The 19,374-nt window shown below is 53.0% G+C and overlaps 2 protein-coding genes and 1 long non-coding RNA gene across 3 annotated transcripts in view; 2 read left to right on the top strand and 1 right to left on the bottom strand.

Annotated features, from left to right (window-relative positions):
* The first annotated feature begins 9,794 nt into the window (after positions 1-9,794).
* On the top strand, positions 9,795-14,070 carry tbc1d24 (TBC1 domain family, member 24). The gene is made up of 6 exons (XM_019883396.1): positions 9,795-10,811; positions 11,683-11,841; positions 11,962-12,025; positions 12,107-12,202; positions 12,987-13,236; positions 13,303-14,070. Exons 1-6 carry the CDS (start codon positions 9,835-9,837, stop codon positions 13,470-13,472), a joined length of 1,716 nt encoding a protein of 571 aa, XP_019738955.1. The 5' UTR covers positions 9,795-9,834; the 3' UTR covers positions 13,473-14,070.
* Positions 12,278-19,374, bottom strand: part of LOC109523924 (uncharacterized) — a 12,032-nt gene continuing 4,935 nt past the window's right edge. Inside the window, exons 2-3 of the long non-coding RNA XR_002169871.1 lie at positions 15,370-15,372; positions 12,278-12,290 (exon numbers count right to left, since the gene is read on the bottom strand). This is a non-coding gene — a long non-coding RNA (uncharacterized LOC109523924). The remainder of the gene's footprint in view (positions 12,291-15,369; positions 15,373-19,374) is intronic.
* Positions 16,902-19,342, top strand: atp6v0cb (ATPase H+ transporting V0 subunit cb). Its single transcript, XM_019883406.1, has 3 exons — positions 16,902-17,186; positions 18,703-18,886; positions 19,060-19,342. The coding sequence occupies exons 1-3, from the start codon at positions 17,114-17,116 to the stop codon at positions 19,262-19,264; spliced, it is 462 nt and encodes a 153-aa protein (XP_019738965.1). The 5' UTR covers positions 16,902-17,113; the 3' UTR covers positions 19,265-19,342.

Genomic DNA, 19,374 nt, shown 5'->3' with positions numbered 1-19,374 from the left:
GGAATGACAAGAAAAATGTTTCGGATGCCAAGGACATTGTGGAGAGCCAGGTGAACAATTCAATTTGACCATGAATTTAAATCCATTGAGAAAAAAATGTTGTACGTGTGTTTTGTAGACTCCTCCATAGAATCCACCATTTTCAAATACGTATGTAAAATTCACAGGCGTTCGCCGTCACCCGATAGATGGCAGGCAAACGAGAGCAAGCGGCGGAGTGATGGAAGATTCCGATGGAGGGCTGACACGCAGGCGACGAGGCTCTTTGGACAAAGCAGGGCGGTCGGCGTCTCAAGTCGACGCGGAGAAAGGTACGGATTGGATGACCGTCGGTCAACAGCCGATTCGCTTCTAACGTCGACGGCTAGCCGCTCAAAGTTAGGTGCGCTCAGTGCACGACCGTATTCTAGCTCTTCGCGTATCTATCGATCGATGGCGCGGTACTGCTGATCCATTGTTGGCGGCGGCTCGGTCTCGTGATGTCCAAATGCGCACGCCGCGCTGAGGGCGACCGGTTCGACGCCGGCTCTCGTTGAACCGGGACGTTTATCGGTCGATTCGAGGGTCAAGCGCCCGTTGCGAACGTTGCCGTTCGGGTCCTCGTGAGAGAGCGGCGACTTGTGCAAAAAGTACCGAAACATTTGGCAGTTGGACATGTGCATTCAAAAGCTTCCAGAAGGTCACATTCCGTTCATCCGGGAAGGTACGAGTGCGTTTTAGGCTCGTCCCGACATTTCACCCGAGAGCCAAACATCTCACACATTTCTGTTGATTGATTGATTGATTTTTGTAGCGTATCGATGGCTACTCCGGGTAGCCGGCTACATATTTTTACAAGCACTTTCCATGCGCACTTATCCATCCTTCCAAACATACATAGCCTGCTTAGAGTCAAGATATACGGCATAGATCTGAAATTCAAGTTTCGAGTTGAATTTCATCGAGGATTATGTTCGGACACAAATCGACCAAAATCCATCGTAGCGACGCGCTGGCGGTCACCACCGTTTGCATTTGGTCAATTTTCTCATTTGCCTCATTAAAGCGACCGTCATTTCCCTATTCATAGATCCATATGCCTCCCCGAATGAATTGGTGGGGGGGCAATTGAAATGATGATGGAAAGAGGTGGAGGGGGCGGCGAGACAGCCATGCTATGGGAAAGTGTTTTCGGGAAACCAAATTAAGGGGAAGAAAGGCTGGACACAAAGGCCTTTGAAACAGGCAGACAGCTCCCTTGACGCCCGTCTTATAAAAGAGATGCCGCTGCCGCTGCTCGTGCCAAGCGGGAGAAACGGCCGAGGGAAAGAAGAAGTAAAAGGAGGCCCACGGGAAAGTTAGGACGAGCTTGGGAGGACTCGGCTGCACGGAAAGTCACAAAAGCAGTCAACAAACAAGTGCGCGTCTGGGATTGAAAATTGGACGACATTTTTCAATGACACCCACCAAAATGACATCATTTGCCTCGAACACATTGAAAACACAAACGAAGAAAAAAAAAAAAAAGAAAAATCTGCCATAAGTGCAAGATCCCAAATAGCACGTACGGAGTCCCACATGAAATGCGCTTCTTCATTTTCTGCAGGTACCCGAAGCACACGTGTCTTCAATCGCTCTCCGACAGCCTGGAAAGATCGCCACTTGGCAGTGTTGCGGGACAACAACAACCCTGCTGGTGCCCTCCGGGGTGTTCGCCGTACGTCATCAAAAGTAAGTCAAAGTCCTCGGGGGGGTCTGCTTTGCTCATTAAACATGCATACATAGATATAGATGGAGATATATGTGTGATGGTGAAACTTTGATGTGGTGTTTCAGTGAAACGTAAACGGGGGACTTTGTTGTTGAGGTTTGTTTTGATGGGTTTGTCTCATGATGAATTCCTTGGACGCGGTGCCTTTATTGGCAAGCCTTGTCTTTGATGTCGCATGATTGGAAGCCAACATGAAGCGAACTCATTCGCGCTTGGAGCGTTAGCACGCCGCATAAATGCGGCAACACCAAAACAGAAAAGCGCTCTTGAATAAGAATGAAATCAAAAGCCCATCCGGATCGCACAGGCCCGTTTTCTGCAAGCGTCGCCCTCGGAACTCCATCGCAACTGAACGAGCGCGGCGTACGGAAGCCGATCCTAATGGCGGTGAATGGAATCAAATGAAATGGCGCCACCCTTGAATTGTGTGGCGCGACGTGTCCAGATGGAATCGCCCCCCCCCCCCGCCCCTTCCTAATGTAGGCACGTCCGCGCGCCCTAAGTTAAGATGTCGGTTTAAAGGCCTCGCGAAGGGCGTTGGACATGATTTGCACAATGGCAAAATTGTGTTTCTGGTGCAGTTCGGCCGGTCTCATCCCTTCAGGCGGTGTTTTTGCACGCCCCGCCCTCCCCCCCATCCGCAGCGGACCCCGGCTCATGCTCGCACAAACAAACGCGGCCACTTTTTCCTCCCTCCTGTGTCCGGCTCTTCCGTGAAATCGATTTCAGGTCTCTTTTCTCCCAGCGGAGAGAGAGCGAGACGCTTTTCCGCGCCAGCCTCGGAATGAGGCTTAGCCGCCCGCCCCTCGGCCGCCCTCCCCCCACTTCTCAGCCCTCCGCCTCCGTCCCGCAATCATTCAGTGCGCCGTCTGAGTCTTCCGTCTTCCCCGTCAAGTTGTTCCCGTTGGCGCGAGGCTCCCGCTTTCCATTGGAAATGTGACCTCGGCGTCACAGGAGTCCCATTAGTAAATCGGTCAGACGTTGAACTTGAGTTTTGGAAAGCGTCGGCGAGCTCAAGGCCCAGGGGCCACGCGATGGCTTTCACGTATTCCATTTTCATCTCGTTCGCCAAAGAGTAGAGTTGGCCGAGTCGACGTTCGTTGTTTTTCCGCAGAAAAACAACGTTTTAGGAAGTCTATTGTTCGTTTTTATTTGACTTGGTCACAGTGAGTTAAAACGATGATTGTCGTAGCTTCGTTACGCTCGCAACGTCGCCGATGTCATCGGGAGCCGTTGAAATTTGAATAGCTGGCGTAAGCAAAGAGGCGGCGCTCGCTCCGTTCGGAGGCTTCCATCGGCGTGTGGAGCCCCTGATTAAATCGTTGAGGGGTTTGAGACGGACACGAATACAGCAAGCGCTTCGAGTGGCATGTCATCAAAGTCCAGATGACGGACGACGGATTCCTAGCGGATGGAGAGGAATTTTCCAGATTTGACCAAGCCGTCGAAAAGCACGAGAGCCGTCATCGTCAATTAGAATCGGAGGAAAAAATGAGCCTTGATGCTTTCCATATGATGACGGCGGCTGGGCAGAACGCTCTCGTTTTGCCAGTAGGCTCAACACATCCTGCCGCATCCTGTTCATTCTACTCCGCCGTCCGTCATGTTTTTGTTGTTCACTTCAACGAATTCTTTCACGTACAATTCAATTAACAATTCCCAAATTGTTTCCCTAAAGGCACTTGTGGATTTTGAGCAGACTGGATGACTTTTGCCGCAGGCTGGGTTCATTCTTTTGGAGCCGGCGGATCGGGTTGAAGATGCCGGAGCCGGTCACCGTTTTGGAGCGTTTTCGGTTGGCGCGCTCGAGTCGCTGGCGAGTGAGGATCAGAAGCCCCGCCACCAGACGGCGGCGGCGGCGGCGAACTTCACGACATCCGGCCGCTATCGGTTCTCATGAGGTGGCCTCGCGGCGACGCTTGAGGTACCTCTCGTGTTTTGGGCTTGCCTCTTCTGTTTTTTCATTTCTAGTTTGGAGTTTTTGTGTGTCGAGGTTCTCAAAAAGCGAGCGATCGGGGCCGCGGAATGACAGACGCGCTCGCGAGCACAGTCGAGGAACGCGTCAAACTTGAGAGTCAAAAGAGAACTTTGCGTCCGGTGCGGCGGCATGAGATTTTTCGCGCGTCAAATCCGTCCGTGCCTTGGCTCAAGCGGGCGAGGCCAAACATTGGTCAAGAAGTACCGTCATCAAACCCATGTTTGCTCGTGACGACTTGAGGACAGAAGATCATCCCGAAGTGTGTTTGAGTTCCATCGCCCCGAACGGAAGCTCGTTCCATCTTCTCGTTCCATTTCAAATCCCCAAATTGCTCTCAAGCGACGGAAGCCGAAAGCGAGACGCACATAGCGTCGCGCGGCTTCCGTTGCCGTCGTGGCCCCGGGCCGCGCTCATCCCTAATCCGCACTGACAGGGTTGTCGACGCGCGGGGAGGCGGGAATGATGGAGGCCCACCGGCGTTCGGGACACGTAGAGGGAGGGGAGGGGGCGACGCTCCTCCTCTCGCCCTCCCGGCGGCCGTGCGCATCTCGTGGCCTCGGTCGGGGGGCCGCCGAGGCCCCCTTTGGGCCGGTTATCGCCGAGCGCTGAGTGACGGCGCCTCGGCCTGCCGCTCCCGAGAGAGGGAAGGGCTTGAGGCGGGACGGACTGGAATGTTCCCGGCTGAGAACGCGTGAGAATCGGAGAGAGAGAGAAAAGGCGGCGTCTGTGGCGGTCTCGCAGGTGCAACGCCGCAGGAATGTGCTTTCCGGAGGATGGGAGAGCCACCAAAAATGAGAGGGGGGGGGGCCATCTCTTCGCAATTTAATTACTTGGGACTTTTGAAGGGGCGGAATGCCACTTATCAATGGAAAGGGCCCCCGAAAATGTCGGCTGCTCGAGACTGAAAGAAAAAAAAAAAAAAGCAGCATTTCAAAGGTACGGCTGCACCCGTCGAGTTCGAAATGGCAAACGCGGCGACCGTCGGAATGCTTTGAAGCGGGCCAGAAATGCGACGGACGCCTCTCAAGCAGGCGTGTCCGGCTCCGGGGGCCGCGGGGCCGCCGTCCTGCCTGTTTTGCGGCTCTCCCGGCTCGTCGGCCGGCATCGGAGCCGTCCCGATGATTTGAAGCGTGCGCGGTTCTCCCGGGAGAGCCGGAAAAGAGGCGGGACGGCGGCGGCCCTCGAGGACCCACTTTGGACACTAAAGATGTTGCGTATGTTCCGCGATGACTTGGACAACGTCAAGAATGTTGTCGTTTAGCAAATGCAGCGTGAAAACGGGGCCGTCTCAGCAACCTCACAAGTCATTCCTTTCATGTGCTGAATAAGTTGAACCTTTTTTTGTCGTCGTCGTCGTCGTCATGGCTTGAATCAGTCGAGAAACGTGGCGGGAGGAGGTCGGTCCACGTGGGCATATTGACTTCATCAAGATTTGGAGAGTTTGGGACTGGGCGAGAAGAGAAATGGGCCTGGGCGTGCGTGTGCGCTGAATGCGCCAAACATTTTGAAATTCCAATGCTTTGACTCAGTGGAGAAATATGTTGGAGTGGGAGAACAAAAATCAAAAGAAAGACCACTTGCGATCCCCCACATGATCTGTCGCTCGATCTCCTCCGATTCAACAATGAGCCGACGCGAGTCCTGTTTTAGCTCGCTTTGGCGCGTTTCCACGCGGGCCGCTCCCCCGACATGCGACGTTGCGAGGGCTTCCTTATCGTCGTCGATCTCCCCTTCCGCTCTTTCTGGAACCTTCTCATGCCCGACACACCTGCGTGTTCAATAGCAGCTCCCTCATGTCTGTCTGCCAGCATGACAAATATCTCTTGAGAAACACGCACGCGCACATTCCTGGATTCTCCAGCTGCCTGCGCACCTGGGCCGGCTGCTGTCATCGCCGTGGTAACCGGCCTGTGGCCGGCTCGCTGTGTCGCGCTATCGTCTGGCTAATCTTCCCCTCCAGCAATGATTGGCAGCGGGAGACAAATGGCGGCGGATCGTGCGGAGAAAGCTCCTGAAAACATGCCCGTGAATCCCCAGTTATTTGCAATTCGCAAATTCACCTGCGGAGTGACCGTCAAAATAGCAGCTTTTTTTTTTCCTGAGGTTCAGAGAGTTTTACCTCCTGTTTGTAGACAAGAAAAAAAACAAACACTTTGCTGACTTTCATCGTTTAAATAGAAGGATAAAACGAATTACGCCTTGGACCACTAGGGGTCCGCGGACCCTCAATTGAGGAGCGCTGCCGTAGAACCCGTTCCGTAACAGAGCCAAAGCTCGAGTTGTTTGTTTTCTTCCCCCCTACAAAAATAATTGCAGCTACATTTTCCAAACGCTAATGGTTGTTTTCTTCCTGCGATCATCTTTGATTTAAATCTTCCCCCGTTTTTATTTGCAGCGACCGTCTCAAAGGCATTCAAGTCAAAAGCCCAACACGCACCGCACCGCCTTTCCTTTGTGCTGCAAGTCCTGCGGTGGACCGCCTTCCTCGTAACGACTTTTCCTCCAGTTTGTCATGCGACTCTGAAGGGCTTTTACAGCATGGCAAAGTGGCATCCCTCCGCTCACGAAATATGCTCAGTCGTCGTGCGTGTATAATAAAATCCACATGAAGGAGAAAAAAAAAAAAAAAAGCACATGACCACCCAGATTAAAACATCCGGCTACGTTATTCCAATTTAACACCACGCAGAAAGTCCTCGTTCTTTAGTTTTTAAAAGGTCAGGATCAGGCATGGGGTGGGGTGAGCTGAGGAGGGGGAGGCAAGGCTATTAAAGACCCCCCGCATGGGCAGCTTTCATGACATCAGAGGAAGTGGCAGGCAGCGCTTTCATGCCAACCGCCCCGCTCGCACGACTCTGACTGGAAGCGGAAATGCCTCTCCGTAGCTTTTGACGTCGCCGCGTGTGCTCGGCCAATTTGCGGGCGTGTCTGCGGCGCCTCTTGAATGGCGAGGACGTCAAAAGGTGTGCTTCGAACGCCATAGCACCCCGCCGCACACCCCGTTGCCACTCCTTCCTCGAAACCCCCCAAATGATGGCACAATGCGAGTGGATTTGTTGGCCTCCACAAAATGAAGGCGGTTGAGAGGTAGGTGTGGGCTGCAAGATGACTTCACGTTTTTTTGGGAGACAAGCTTTCTTGTCTCCCAAAAAGACAAAAGACAGGCAAGCCTTTTCTCATGACGGTCTGCCTCCTCCATCTTGGAAAACTGCAGCGTGTCTTTGTTGACTCTCACCAAAATCAAAATGAATTCAAATGTTTCAGCTTGTTGGTCGAATAGCGCACAATCCTCGGTCATTTTTGAATGAATTGCAACTAAATAAATGAGAGAGACGTATTTGTCCAATATTCCAACGAACGCTTTCGGCCTTGACATTCTAATAATATGTCAATCCATATTTTGGAATCCATTTTTGGATCTTGGCCGCGATCACCCGCGGAGTGGTAATGACGCCCCCTGGTGCCACAAATGTTGACTGCAGGCCCGGTTTTGAACAACCTTGATCGTGCCTTAGCCAAGGGGCACGCACGTATTTGTACTCGCATGAAACAAATAAGATAAATGACAAACGAAACCTTTTCTTTTGGCTCCTCAGGTGCGCTCGGGCCGATCTCGGCTGACTTTGAGTACCGTGGACCGGTCACCCTCAGCATGGACGCCCATCGGGTTCGCGCTTCTTTTTCTTTGATTCGATTGTTTAGTAACAACAGTCTGGAAGAGCAACAATCCATGAAAATGGCCTCTGCGGCTTCCAGAGACGCTGTAGGCAATCCGAGTGTTTGTTGTGGGCATTTATGGGCTTACAGCGAGGAGCTTTTTACTTGTTCATTGCAATCTTGGCACGCTGATGAAAAGCTTTTCGGAAAAGCAGCTGCACTCGCTCTCTTCCCTCGCTAGCTATCTGCTTGAGAAGTGGATCGAAAAACACCCACACAGTACTGTATCTCACTCGGGTGTTGTCTCTTTCTTCTTCTTCTGCGCTCATTTTTCAACACGAAGCGCCATTGCCGCGATTCAATATGACCAAAATATGCAGCTGCGCATTTCAATTGTGGATATTGTTCACGTTCGATTTGCAAATCCACAATGACATCATATATATTTGACTGTCGGGGAGACGCGCGCGCGTTTTTTTTTTTTTTTTTTTTTTGCCGCAATTGAATCAACGGTAATAAATGTCATGTGTCGGCCGGTCGGATTTGCCGGGAGCTTTGACCGGGGCACAAAGGAAGCTTGTGTTGCCTCGGATTTCGGCGCTTCCCGTGCCACTTCCGTCCACGCAAGATGTTGTGTTATGTGCAAGAAATACCGAAGAGTTGCCACGGTTTGGGAGGCGGATGGAGGGATATGTTAGTCTTAGCGTGAAGAAAATATCAAGAGCGATGTTTAAAGCAAGCTCTTGGAGCTTGACCCGCAACTGCAAATCGACTTGGCGGCCGAGCCGCTTTGCGGAGCAAATGCGCATGCGCGAGACGACTTGACGAATTCCGCTCGCCGTCGACTCGAGACGTCGCCCGTCGTCGGCGCATTTTCGTCTTCCTCTTTTTTTCCCCTCCGCTCTCACTCACGGCTGGTCTCCCGAAGAGGCACGTACGTCTGCTCCTCCTGACGCCGGAGTTGAGATGCACGCCGAGTCCCAGTGAAAAGACGACGGACGGCGCTGCAAATTGGTGTGCGAGGCGAGGCGAGGCGAGTCGGTGACGTTTTTGCTAGCCGGCGCGAGCCCGCACCGTTTGAGCGGCTTATTTTCATTTGCTCGCGGTTGCTTATTTGCACGGTTTGAGGCTCGTAGCTTGCTGCGCCGTTCGGATTGTGACGGTTGCTGGCGGCTAACCCATGCTAACCATGCTAACTGGCGAAGGATGAATGAACGAGCAGGTTTTTGAAACGCACTTTGAAGAATGAACCTTCCCTTCCGGGGAACTTGCATACTGGACTCTTTTGGGGAGGGTCGAGGTACGTCTGGTGTTTTGAAGGAATCTTATGCAGTGCAAAATGAGCTCATGTTAACCCTTGCTTGTTCTTGCCTGTGCGTTTTTCTTAATCCTGTTTTTCTGAAAAGGAAAAAAAAAATGGATCCAATATCAGTCCAGTGCCAATTGTGTAAATCTGTCAGCCCTGTTTTCTCTTTTTCATTTGACCAATTTGGACGAGTTCACTTGAAGAGCGGAAGAGTCAATATTTCAAATTTTTACCCGCACAGTATTTTATTTCGGGCTGCCTCTATGTGCTCGGTAGACAGCAGCCGTACGTGACTCGCTTGACATTATGCGTTCCGTTTGCCTCTTATAATTTTGATATCATTGTTGGTATTATTTGTTATCGCTTTCCTTTTTTTTTGTTGTTTGTTTAGATCAACCGCCAGACTTCCAAGTAAAACTGCGTGAGAGGCACCCTCGTGTAAATCCAATTGCAATCTGACCGTTGGAGCCTCATGACTGCAGAGTTAGTTAGTTCACATCAGCCGAAAGTTTCCTTTGCCTTCGTCGACGTGCGCTTGATGTGCTTTGTGGAAAGCTATCGCTTTTTTGTTTTGTTTGTTTTTTGTGATTCGGATCATGTGGAAAGGCGGTTGTTGAAGTGACTAAATTGCCAGAGGATCTTGCGAATGAGTTCAAAGTCTGCGATAAAGTCGCTGAGTGCGAGCAAATGCTCTCCGCGTCTGACCGTTGCGTAAAACGCGCAACGCCACAAGGGTGTTGATGACGACACGGGTCGTTGCGAGGGATCTTTGGACGGACATCCACTTTTGGCCGGCGCTAAGGCAGCGTGGACGGATCTGCGACGAGGATGCCGCCCGAGCTGCTTTTTGCCGCCAAGTGTCGTTTGCGCTCGCGGCAACGGATCGCTTTAACTGCAGCTTAGCCAACAAAGGCGTTTCGGAGACCGGCGCGTCCCCTGAGACCTCGCGCCGCAGGTCGACGTGATCCGATTGCCGGTCGGTGCCGTCGTGCGGCGTGAACGGATCGGGTCGGGCCGTTTCCCTGGCGCGCCTTTCCGAAACGCGCGCTCATTCGTCTTCTCCCCATTTCCTTTTGCAGCGCCGGACGCGGGCCTTCCACGAGAACGGGCCGGCGATCGGGAGCCCCGCTCCCATTTCCCGACATGGCCGAAGAGGACTACGGCGTCTTTGTGGACTCGGAGCAGATGGGCCATCTGGCCCAGAGCGGCGGGCCCAGCGAGCTGGACTGCGAGGACCCCAGAGAGTTGAAGCAGATGGCTCGTCAGGGTTACTGGGCCACCAATCACCGACTTCGGGCGCGAGCGTACCAGCGGCTGATCAAAAGCATCCCCTGCCGCACGGTGACGCCCGACGCCGAAGTCTATCGAGACCTGCTGGGAAGCGCGGCGGCCAAGAAGCCGGCCGGGAACGTCCCGCTGCCGGACCTCGCGGACGGGAACCCCGTACCGCGCTACTGCCTGAAAGCCGATGCGGTGGGCTCCGCCCACCGCATCATCAACTGCCTGGCCGGTCAGTTTCCCGACATTTCCCACTGCCCGTCCCTGCCGGCCGTGACCTCTTTGCTCCTGCACTTCAGCGCCGACGAGGCTCAGTGTTTCGAGCACGTGAGCCGCATACTGGCCTGCAACGAGCCGGGAAAACGGCTCCTGGATCAGACCTTCCTGGCCTACGAGTCGGGCTGCATGACTTTCGGGGACCTGGCCAACAAGTACTGCGCGCCGGCGCACAAAGCGATCGTGGCCGCGGCCCTGGACGTTCTGGAGGTCTACTCGGACTGGCAGCGATGGGTGCTCGGCGACTTGCCCTTCAGCCACGCCGTGCGCGTCCTGGACGTCTACCTGGTGGAGGGCTACAAGATTCTGTACCGCGTGGCCATCGCCTTGCTCAAGTTCTACCGCAAACACGCGGCGGGAGCCGCGGCCGAGCGGCGGCAGGATTCCGGCCGAGTCAGGTCGGACATTCGGGCTTTCGCCCGAGGAATCGCTGCGGTGGTGACGCCCGACAAGCTGCTGGAGAAGGCCTTCTCCATCCGCCTGCTGAGCCGCAAGGAGATCGCCTTGCTGCAGCTCGCCAACGAAAGGTCCCTGCGAGAAAAGGGCATCACCGTCAAGCACAAGAGGTACAATGGAGAAACCGCGTGAAAAACGGCCATGCGCTCGCTGCAGTTAGCGCGGGCGTACGGAAGCGCCCGCGCCCGCGATGAGGAGGCAGACGCTGTCCAGATGTCCGCGCTCCTCTGCGCCTTTTCTGCTTCTACCCAAATAAGAGGCGCGGTGCGCTTGCCGTAAAACGCGTGAAACGAAAAGAGAATGGCGCGTGTATTTCAACAGCAAAACGTTCAACTTAAGCGTGTGTTTTCGCATCTGATGCCAAAGTCCAAAGATGGGCGGTTCGTGAAGAGCGAAAGGCCGCTCAGCCGGTGTTCACTCTGTTTCTTGTACTTTTCTCTCCCGTGTGATGAATTTTCTCAAATTCCTGTCTCACGTTCTGTCTTCTTCCATCCACCCATTTTCCATCTCCTCCTCACTCGCCGCCGCTTTTGCTTCAGATTAAGGTGGGCTCTCACTTCTCTTCTGCCATCTGCGCTCATTGTGTCTTTTCTCCCTCGCGCGTAAACGTCACGCCTCCATCGTCCATCTGGACCAACGCATTGCCGTTACCCGGTCGCGAAAATGGAAGAAAATCTGTCCGTCCGACACTTGTTAGCAGCGGCGGCGGATCGGATCCGCTCTGCTTCGTCGTAGCGCGGCGGCCGCCGCCAGACATGCCGTCGCCAGACATGCCGTCGCCAGACATGCCGTCAATGTCCGCCAAAAATTGTAGAGCCAAACGACATCTTTGATCTTGTCTCAACTTGCTCACCAATGTCTTCACTCTTGTGAAATCCGAGCGCATTGTCAGAATCGCGACTTCCGTCGCATTTGACCGGGATCGCAACGGTGGACGATTGAAGGCGCCTCGCTGTGTTTTTCTTCCCGCGGCATCGGCAGGAGGAACGTGCAGCTCGCGCTGGACCCGGACGCCTTCTCTTCGGAGATCGTCGGCGCCAAGGAGATGAGAGACATCTGGTCGTGGATCCCCGAGCGCTTCGCCCTGTGCCAACCGCAGCTGCTTTTCACCACCTCCGCGCACGGCTGCAGCCTCAACAGGTGCGGGGACTTTGGGGGAGTTTTCCCCGCGACTCGTCGTTTTCGGACACCGGCGCTTTCGCCCCCCGCCGTTGACGAGCGCGTGTGCATTTGCTAACCGTAACTTGTCGCGCCCGCCAGATTTTACGAGCATTGCGAAGGCTACGAACCCACGCTGCTCCTGATCCGAACCACGGACGGAGATGTAAGGCGGCAAACGTCAACTTTGAGCGGGCCGTGAAGGGCGCAGACTTGTGAAACGGTGCCGCGGCCTCTTTGCGCTCAGGTCTGCGGGGCCTTCCTGTCCACTGACTGGGAAGAACGCAAGAGGGGAGGCAACAAGCTGAGCTTCTTCGGCACGGGCGAGTGCTTCGTCTTCAGGGTGAGCTGGCTTTCCTTTCTCGTGGCGCCTTACGCTGTGAATCCTCATGCGCAAACCGCTTCGATTCACTTTGCAAAGATTGTTTTTGCTACACCGCATAACGGAGGTTTTGGACAAATGTGTGAGGGGGAGAAAAAAAGGTATTTTGGGGCCACATCTTAGCATTTTGTTTGCACGCTAAATCTGCATTGTGGGCGCCCGGGACTCCGAATCGCTGTCGGTCTCTCTCTGCGTTTTCTGATTCCAGCCAGCAGAGGCTGCCGTCCGCCAACTCTTGAGTAGCGCGTCATCGGCGTCAAGTTCCATTCCCAAGAACCCTCAGCTTCTTTGTGGCGCATTGGCAGGTTTCCAGGAATTGAAATCCACGCAGAGTCTGCCTCTCCCACGTGGCCTCTGCGTGAACGATTGACTCGCGGCAGCCCAAAGCTGCTGCCGGAGCCGCGCGCCCCTTCCAATGCGCGCGCGTTCCAGCACGGCCGCATCCGGAACGGCTGCGACCCGGTCCGGTTGTATTTCATCGGGTCGTCACGTGGCGCCGCGGTAAAAGCCTGAAGTGAGAGCAGGAGAATTGGCGGCTTGAAGGTAGCCGATGTGCGCGCCATTTGGGTGATTGCGCCTTTTTTGTCCCTCCGACGGACTCCCGTGACGCCCGGGCTGTCCATAGTTGAAAGCACATCCTCAGTGGCAATTGGCAGAGACAACCGAGTTGGGGCTGCTGCAGCTCTTTCCCAACCAAGCGTCCCCGCCATTCCTGACCCAATGCCAATTGTTTGTTTGTTGCCAGCTTAAACCGGAGATGGAGCGCTACGAGTGGGTGGTGATCCGGCACCCCGAGTTGGCCTGCGCCGTGAAGAATCGGGGTCAGGAGGACGCGGAGGCCTCCGAGGAGGGCCAAAACTCTGAGCGCGGCAGTTTGCGGCAGCCGGAGAAGGCGCTCGGCCAGCTGTCGCCCTTCCTGGCCGCCCGCCACTTCAACCTCAGCTCGAGGAACACTTCCATGTTCATGGCCGGGAACTTTGACTCCATCATTGTGGGTGAGTGGCGGAAAGGGAGGGGGGAGCGTCTTTGTTGAGCGTCTGTTGACTGCCTCCTCCAATCAGGTGGCGGTGAAGGGAACGCTCTCTACATCGACGCCGAACTCAACCACGGGCGCAGCGGCCGCTGCGCGACATTCGACAACCCGCCTCTGTGCGCCGAGAGCTTCCAGGTGGCCCTGCTGGAAGCCTGGGGCTTCCGGGACGCCATGGCCACATCGCCCCAACGCCACTGAGCGCTTATTCTGCACTGCTGGCAAAAACGCTTGTCAGGTTTGGCTTCCGGGGGACCCTAAAATGCACTCCCATTCGAGGTCAACTTGATTTGACTCAACTTTTGAATGCACGTCCAACGGTTTGGTGGCACTTTTGTTTTTTTTTTCTCCCCCCATCTTGCTGTTCTCCAACAAGGACCTGAATGGCAAACAGTTGTTTATCTGTGAAGTCGGGATTTGGAATTTGATCTTCAACAGAAATAGAGACTGGCGGCGTCACAGAAAAGCACAAGTGACCGTCCTTTGAAGTGTTTTAGGTGTAAACATTTCACTTGGGCCGCACTACAAGTTAATCCATGATTGTATTTATGAACCTCGTGCAAAAATGTGATATTTTTTTGTTTTGGCTCTTTGTACATAGTGCAGTAGTGTTTACAACTAGTGGTTTAAAAAAAAAGTGCATTTTCGTGTTGTTATCTGTGGTGCGTTCAAATGCATGATGAGCCGAAACAAATATGTCAATGTCAAAAGTGGTCGTGTTAGTGTGGTTTTGTCTGAAATATGCGCCGCCATGAAGTGTTTCCTATGTCGGATAAACAGGATGCAAATGTCACATGTGCATTTGTTCGTCAGCTCAAGTTTTTCTTCGTGAGTTGGAGCTCCGACCGAATCAACTCAGCTTGATTTCAAACAACCCGACACAGAGCAAAAATCATCCATACAATAAATGACGGTCGATTTACCTTCCAGCCCTCACCTATGATCACAAGCTAAGGGTCGTGACCAAAAGAACGAGATCCCGGATACCAGCGGCCGAAATGGGTTTTCTCCGCAGGGTGTCCGGGCTCTCCCTTAGAGATAAGGTGAGAAGCTCGGTCATCCGGGAGGGGATCTGAGTCCAGCCGCTTCTTCTCCACGTCGAGAGGAGCCAGGTGAGGTGGCTCGGTCGTCTGATTGTGATGCCTCCCCGTGAGGTGTTTCGGGCACGTCCCGCCGGCAGGAGGGCCCGGGGACGCCCCAGGACACGCTGGAGAGACTGTCTCCCCCAGGTGGCCTGGGCACGCTTTGGGATTCCCTGGGAAGAGCTGGAAGAAGTGGCTGGGGAGAGGGAAGTCTGGGCTTCCCTGCTTTTATAAGAGAGAGAGAAAATTTGTGTGTGTGTCTCTCTCCCCCCATCCACTCAAGTGTGCCAGATGCCTTTTAATGTCGTCTGACCTTAAATCTAAACCGCTAATCCCTAGCTAGCTCCTTGTTTCCCCCACCTCCCACTAAAGCCTCATTCTGCTGCTTGCTACTGCAGTTTTACATCTAACACCACGGATGGATTTCCATGTTGCATTCAAGTGAACTGCCGTTTAACTCAATTATGCGTGGAAATTGTCCGTTTTAAGTCCATGAAAATTGATACATGGAGGGAAAGAATTGACTCGCCTCTATTTTGGTCTTTGGGGAAGTTTCACACAGACATGCATAACTGGAATTTTTTACACAGACATCACCAACTATTTGCAGTATACAGTTAATTCCGTGTGTGTGTGTCTGTCAATGGGAGGAAGGGGGGTTGAAAAATCAATGAGGCCATTTGAAACGGTACCTGTTGGTTTATTAAATGCAAAGTGCGCGTTCAATCATCCATCTTGATGCTCGTTATTAAAAGGGCAAATGAATTTGCAGCGGATGCTCCGGCGGAACGCATCCTGCGAGCTGTCGTATCCAGGCTGGCAAAGTGGCTCGGTCATTGCGGCGTTCCGCTAAGTGCCGTTCACTCACTCCAGCTTGCCAAGGCCGCTCGCTCTGCTCATTGAGGATTCTCCTAATCACACGTGCGCTTCTATATTTAGCCTGCTGCTTTGGATGTTGCTCTGCCGCATCTCTTGAAGATCACGCTTTCCAGCCTTCGGCTGGACCTTCTCTCCACAATCTGAAAAGATATTGTTTCTGCCTGTCTTGGGGGGGGGGGGGGCATGTTGCATTTAGAGTACCTCTGTGACCTCAGCCCTTGAGAGAATTTGTCACATTTCCCCCTGACGGGGGCGCTCAATAAGGACAGGTGAGGCTATAAATGTCATCTTGGCTGTCCATACCTGGTTTGTATTACCTAACGTGAGCAAAAATGTATTTTTATAGGAAATATTGGAGAGACTTTCAAAAGAAGGCTTGCGGTCCTGCTGAAATGGCCTCCCGTGTGACAGGGCTTGACCGTGACACCGACACCGATGGAGCGGTGGGGGCGGGGTGCTTCTCTGGTGCTGCTGACTGGGCTGCGGAGGAGGTGAGTTGTGACGCACGTACTGTACTAGCTCCCCATCCCCTCCCTAAGTCCGGAGCAGAGGGGATTTCTCAGCCGACAGTCGAACCCACCACCACCACCACGCGCACGCTGCCTCACATTCTTTCACTCCCGTGCCCCACGTTGCAGCTCGCTGCAAAGCACCCGCAGCTGCACTCTCGAGTCACGGTGCAAAATGTCAACACGTGCACTGGAGTGACACAGTTCGCTCTTTTTGTGTTCAATTATCCGTTGTTATAACACCGACTGCGAATCAAATCGCAAGCCCGTTCGCGTATGCCGGGGGCAGTCCTCAGACAAAGTTGTTTGAAATATGCTATTTGTTATCCTCCTTTTTTAGTTCGACAGTAAACTTCAACCGGGGAAATACTGCTTATTGTGAAATCGGTTGAGCTAAGTGTGCAGTAAGTTTTTGCAAGTCAAAGTTTGAAAGAAAATGTCCGAATGACGGCTTGCTTCTGGAAGTATCGGAAATCAAGTCGTCCGTATCACGTCGGCACTATTCGATATTTAGTTTTTATAAGACACTGCTAAAAGTGAAGTTAATTCTGCCTAGTATTCTTTCGATTTTTTTTTTCAGTTTCACTGCAAACTGTTTCGTTTATGCAATTATAAAAAAAAGATGCCGTTAAAAGCCTTCGATGCTGCACAACACGCTACACCCTGAATGCGTGTTTTTATATTCTCGTGAGTAAAACTGTCAACTTAATCGCGCAATGAGCTTGCTTATAGGGTATTCCGGAAAGGCAAAACCTACACGTACTGTTTGTTTTTAATTCGTATATTGTTCTTATCAGACTAATTACGAATGGAATTGCATTAATATCCTATTGGTGGAGTATAAAGGTATGCCAAAAAAGATGCTCGTTCCATTCTTGAATGTTGAATCCTCCTTGCCGCCGCCTCTGAACGCTCAAACCACAGCAAAAGGAAGCCCGCAATAGATTGTACCAAATGGACTCCCGCATGGGGGTGATCGCCAAGAAACGAGCCACGAAAATCTGCATTTTATTCCAGAGAGTTCGTACATCAGACCCTTTTTTCGATATTTCAATGGAAGGGCACGTGATTAATTGACGTTTGCTGAACGCGCAAAGCCATTTTGGGCGGCTTGGAGGCTGGTCAGGTGATCTTTTCCGCCTCGCCATTTTGTGCCTCTGCGACGGCTATTTATCACGCGAGTCGTGACCCAGTCGCTCCACAAGCGACTGCTAGCTTAGGTCGACGCAATTTCCTGCCTTTTGTCATCCGCCTCCTCAAGCCCAAGCTCGTTGGACTTCGCCTGAGTTTCCCCTTTTCACTCGGCGTCGTCACCTCCCTCGTGTCCCGCTTGTAGTTTTTTTGTTCTTTTTTAACATTTTTGCGTGGAACGATGTCGGCCGAAAGTCCCGAATACTCCCCGTTCTTCGCGGTGATGGGTGCCTCTGCGGCGATGGTGTTTAGCGGTAACTATCACGACGGCCTTTCTTTTTTCTTTCTTTCGCTTTCCCTCTCTCTCGTCATTCTTTATAAACATTTAGTTGTCCTCGCAATGGCGACGCGTGTGCTTTTCATGTCATTTTACACCAACTGCTTCCAGCAAATGACAACCCCGAAGTTGGTATTAAAGCTAGCTCGTAAATGTCGTTATTGGTTGCTAAATTCCTCTTACCCCCCCAAAAAATGTTGGTATTTATCGTCGTGTCGCGTCTGAGTAATTTCTCACAATTGCATGTTCTAACAGGACAGGCGTTCAAGCTAATATTGCTAAAGCTAACCGATGACGTCCACGCAGGTTTCGGTTGACTGTCGTTGACTTGAAAACGAAATTCTCTCGGCAGCGATATTCTCTCGCACGAACACTCGTATTCACAAGGCACTACAGCCATCAAAAGATTCCCGAATGAAACGGCTTCACGAGCGTCACGCAGACCGACGACAAATTCCACGTGTGACGTCAGAATAATGATTTCAATAAACAGAAGGTGCGTGTCATCGATGCCATTTGTGTTGTAGTAGACGCGAGGACTTCCTCCGCATACCGAGCGGAGTCAACATTTGTTCCGACCTCGATCGCAGCGCGTCTTTTGAAGCAACATTTCAGCAGTTTAACGTGTGTCACTCGAGCTAATGCAGTGGTGGAATTCGTGCTCATCGGTCGCTTGGCTTTGTCCAACAAGTCTCAGCCCAAGCGGCATCGATCTCGAACAGAGCCTAATTCTTCGAGCAATGATGGAAAAAAAAAAAACATTTTAAGCCACTCAGTATGGCATGTAACTGCCGCCAGTTCTTTTTGCCAAGCTTTGGGAATTGGGACGAGAAGGGCAACTTCCTTATTGCTCCAAAGAATGACACAGAGTCACGTGACACTCACATGATGGGCCTTGTGACTTGAAATGGCCATCTGACTCCTCTTGCGAAATGTCATTTGAAAGACATATCTACGGTACGTCGATGCTACAAAATGTCGTTGAATCATTGAAAAAACATTAACGTTCTCATTTCGCGGAACGAGGGCTTCCGGCTCCCTTGAAGGAGAAAGAGAAAGTGTTCAAGTTGAATCGAGGCTTCCGAAGGTGATGCCGCCGTGACATTAGCTGCTGTTTCTGCTCGGCTCCGGCGGCTTCGGTCAACGCAGTGTGTGCTTTTCAGATTTTACAATTCATTTAACCCAAATAATCCGCCGGCTTCTTGAATCGGGAGCTCCGATTTGAGGTCAAAGAATTCTGCGGAGAAGCCGACGCGTCAGACACCTCGGTAGTCAAAGGACATGAATGAAGCCAAGATGATGATCTCGTCGTCCGGTAGTTGAACGGCAGCGGAATTCCCCCCCGCCCCGCCTCGACGTCAGCGTGCGGGGCTTTTGGGAGGAACTGAAAGCGGCCTGACTTTTTCACGCGGGTCTTTATTTATCCGCGCCTGCGAATGACGTGGCGCCTGCGCGAGTCTTGACCGCTTTGCTTTCGTCCTCTCCCGCGGCAGCCTTGGGAGCGGCCTACGGCACGGCCAAGAGCGGCACGGGCATCGCCGCCATGTCGGTGATGAGGCCGGAGCTCATCATGAAGTCCATCATCCCCGTGGTCATGGCGGGCATCATCGCCATCTACGGCCTGGTGGTGGCCGTGCTGATCGCCAACAGCATCACGGAAAGGGTCAGCCTTTACAAGTGAGTTTGCTTCCGCCGCACTCGCTGCTATTTGGAGACTCCCCCCGCCCGGTCCTCCAGTAAGTGAGGACTTGAACTTTAACAGGACCGCGGACTCATGACTGACGTCAGCCGTTTTGTATGCCGCTCTTCGGCCACGTGTTGACCCAAGACTTTGTGTCTTCGTGTTCAAGGAGCTTCCTCCACCTGGGGGCCGGCCTCAGCGTGGGCCTGAGCGGGCTGGCGGCCGGCTTCGCCATCGGCATCGTGGGCGACGCCGGCGTGAGGGGCACGGCTCAGCAGCCGCGACTTTTCGTGGGCATGATTCTCATCTTGATTTTCGCCGAGGTCTTGGGGCTCTACGGGCTCATCGTCGCCCTCATTCTCTCCACCAAATAAACGCCCTACTTCTCCTCTACAGATTCCGGTCTATGTGTCGCTCCTGGAGAAGGAGTGTCAACTTGTGTTTTGCGCGCCTGAGTGTGTTGGGTGGCGGGGTTATACCCCCC

This window comes from Hippocampus comes, unplaced genomic scaffold, assembly GCF_001891065.2.
Source record: "Hippocampus comes isolate QL1 unplaced genomic scaffold, H_comes_QL1_v1.1 scaffold367, whole genome shotgun sequence".
Classification (NCBI taxonomy): Eukaryota; Metazoa; Chordata; class Actinopteri; order Syngnathiformes; family Syngnathidae; genus Hippocampus; species Hippocampus comes.
The sequence above is the reverse complement of the archived record's forward strand: the minus strand, read 5'-3'. Positions and strand labels throughout refer to the sequence as shown.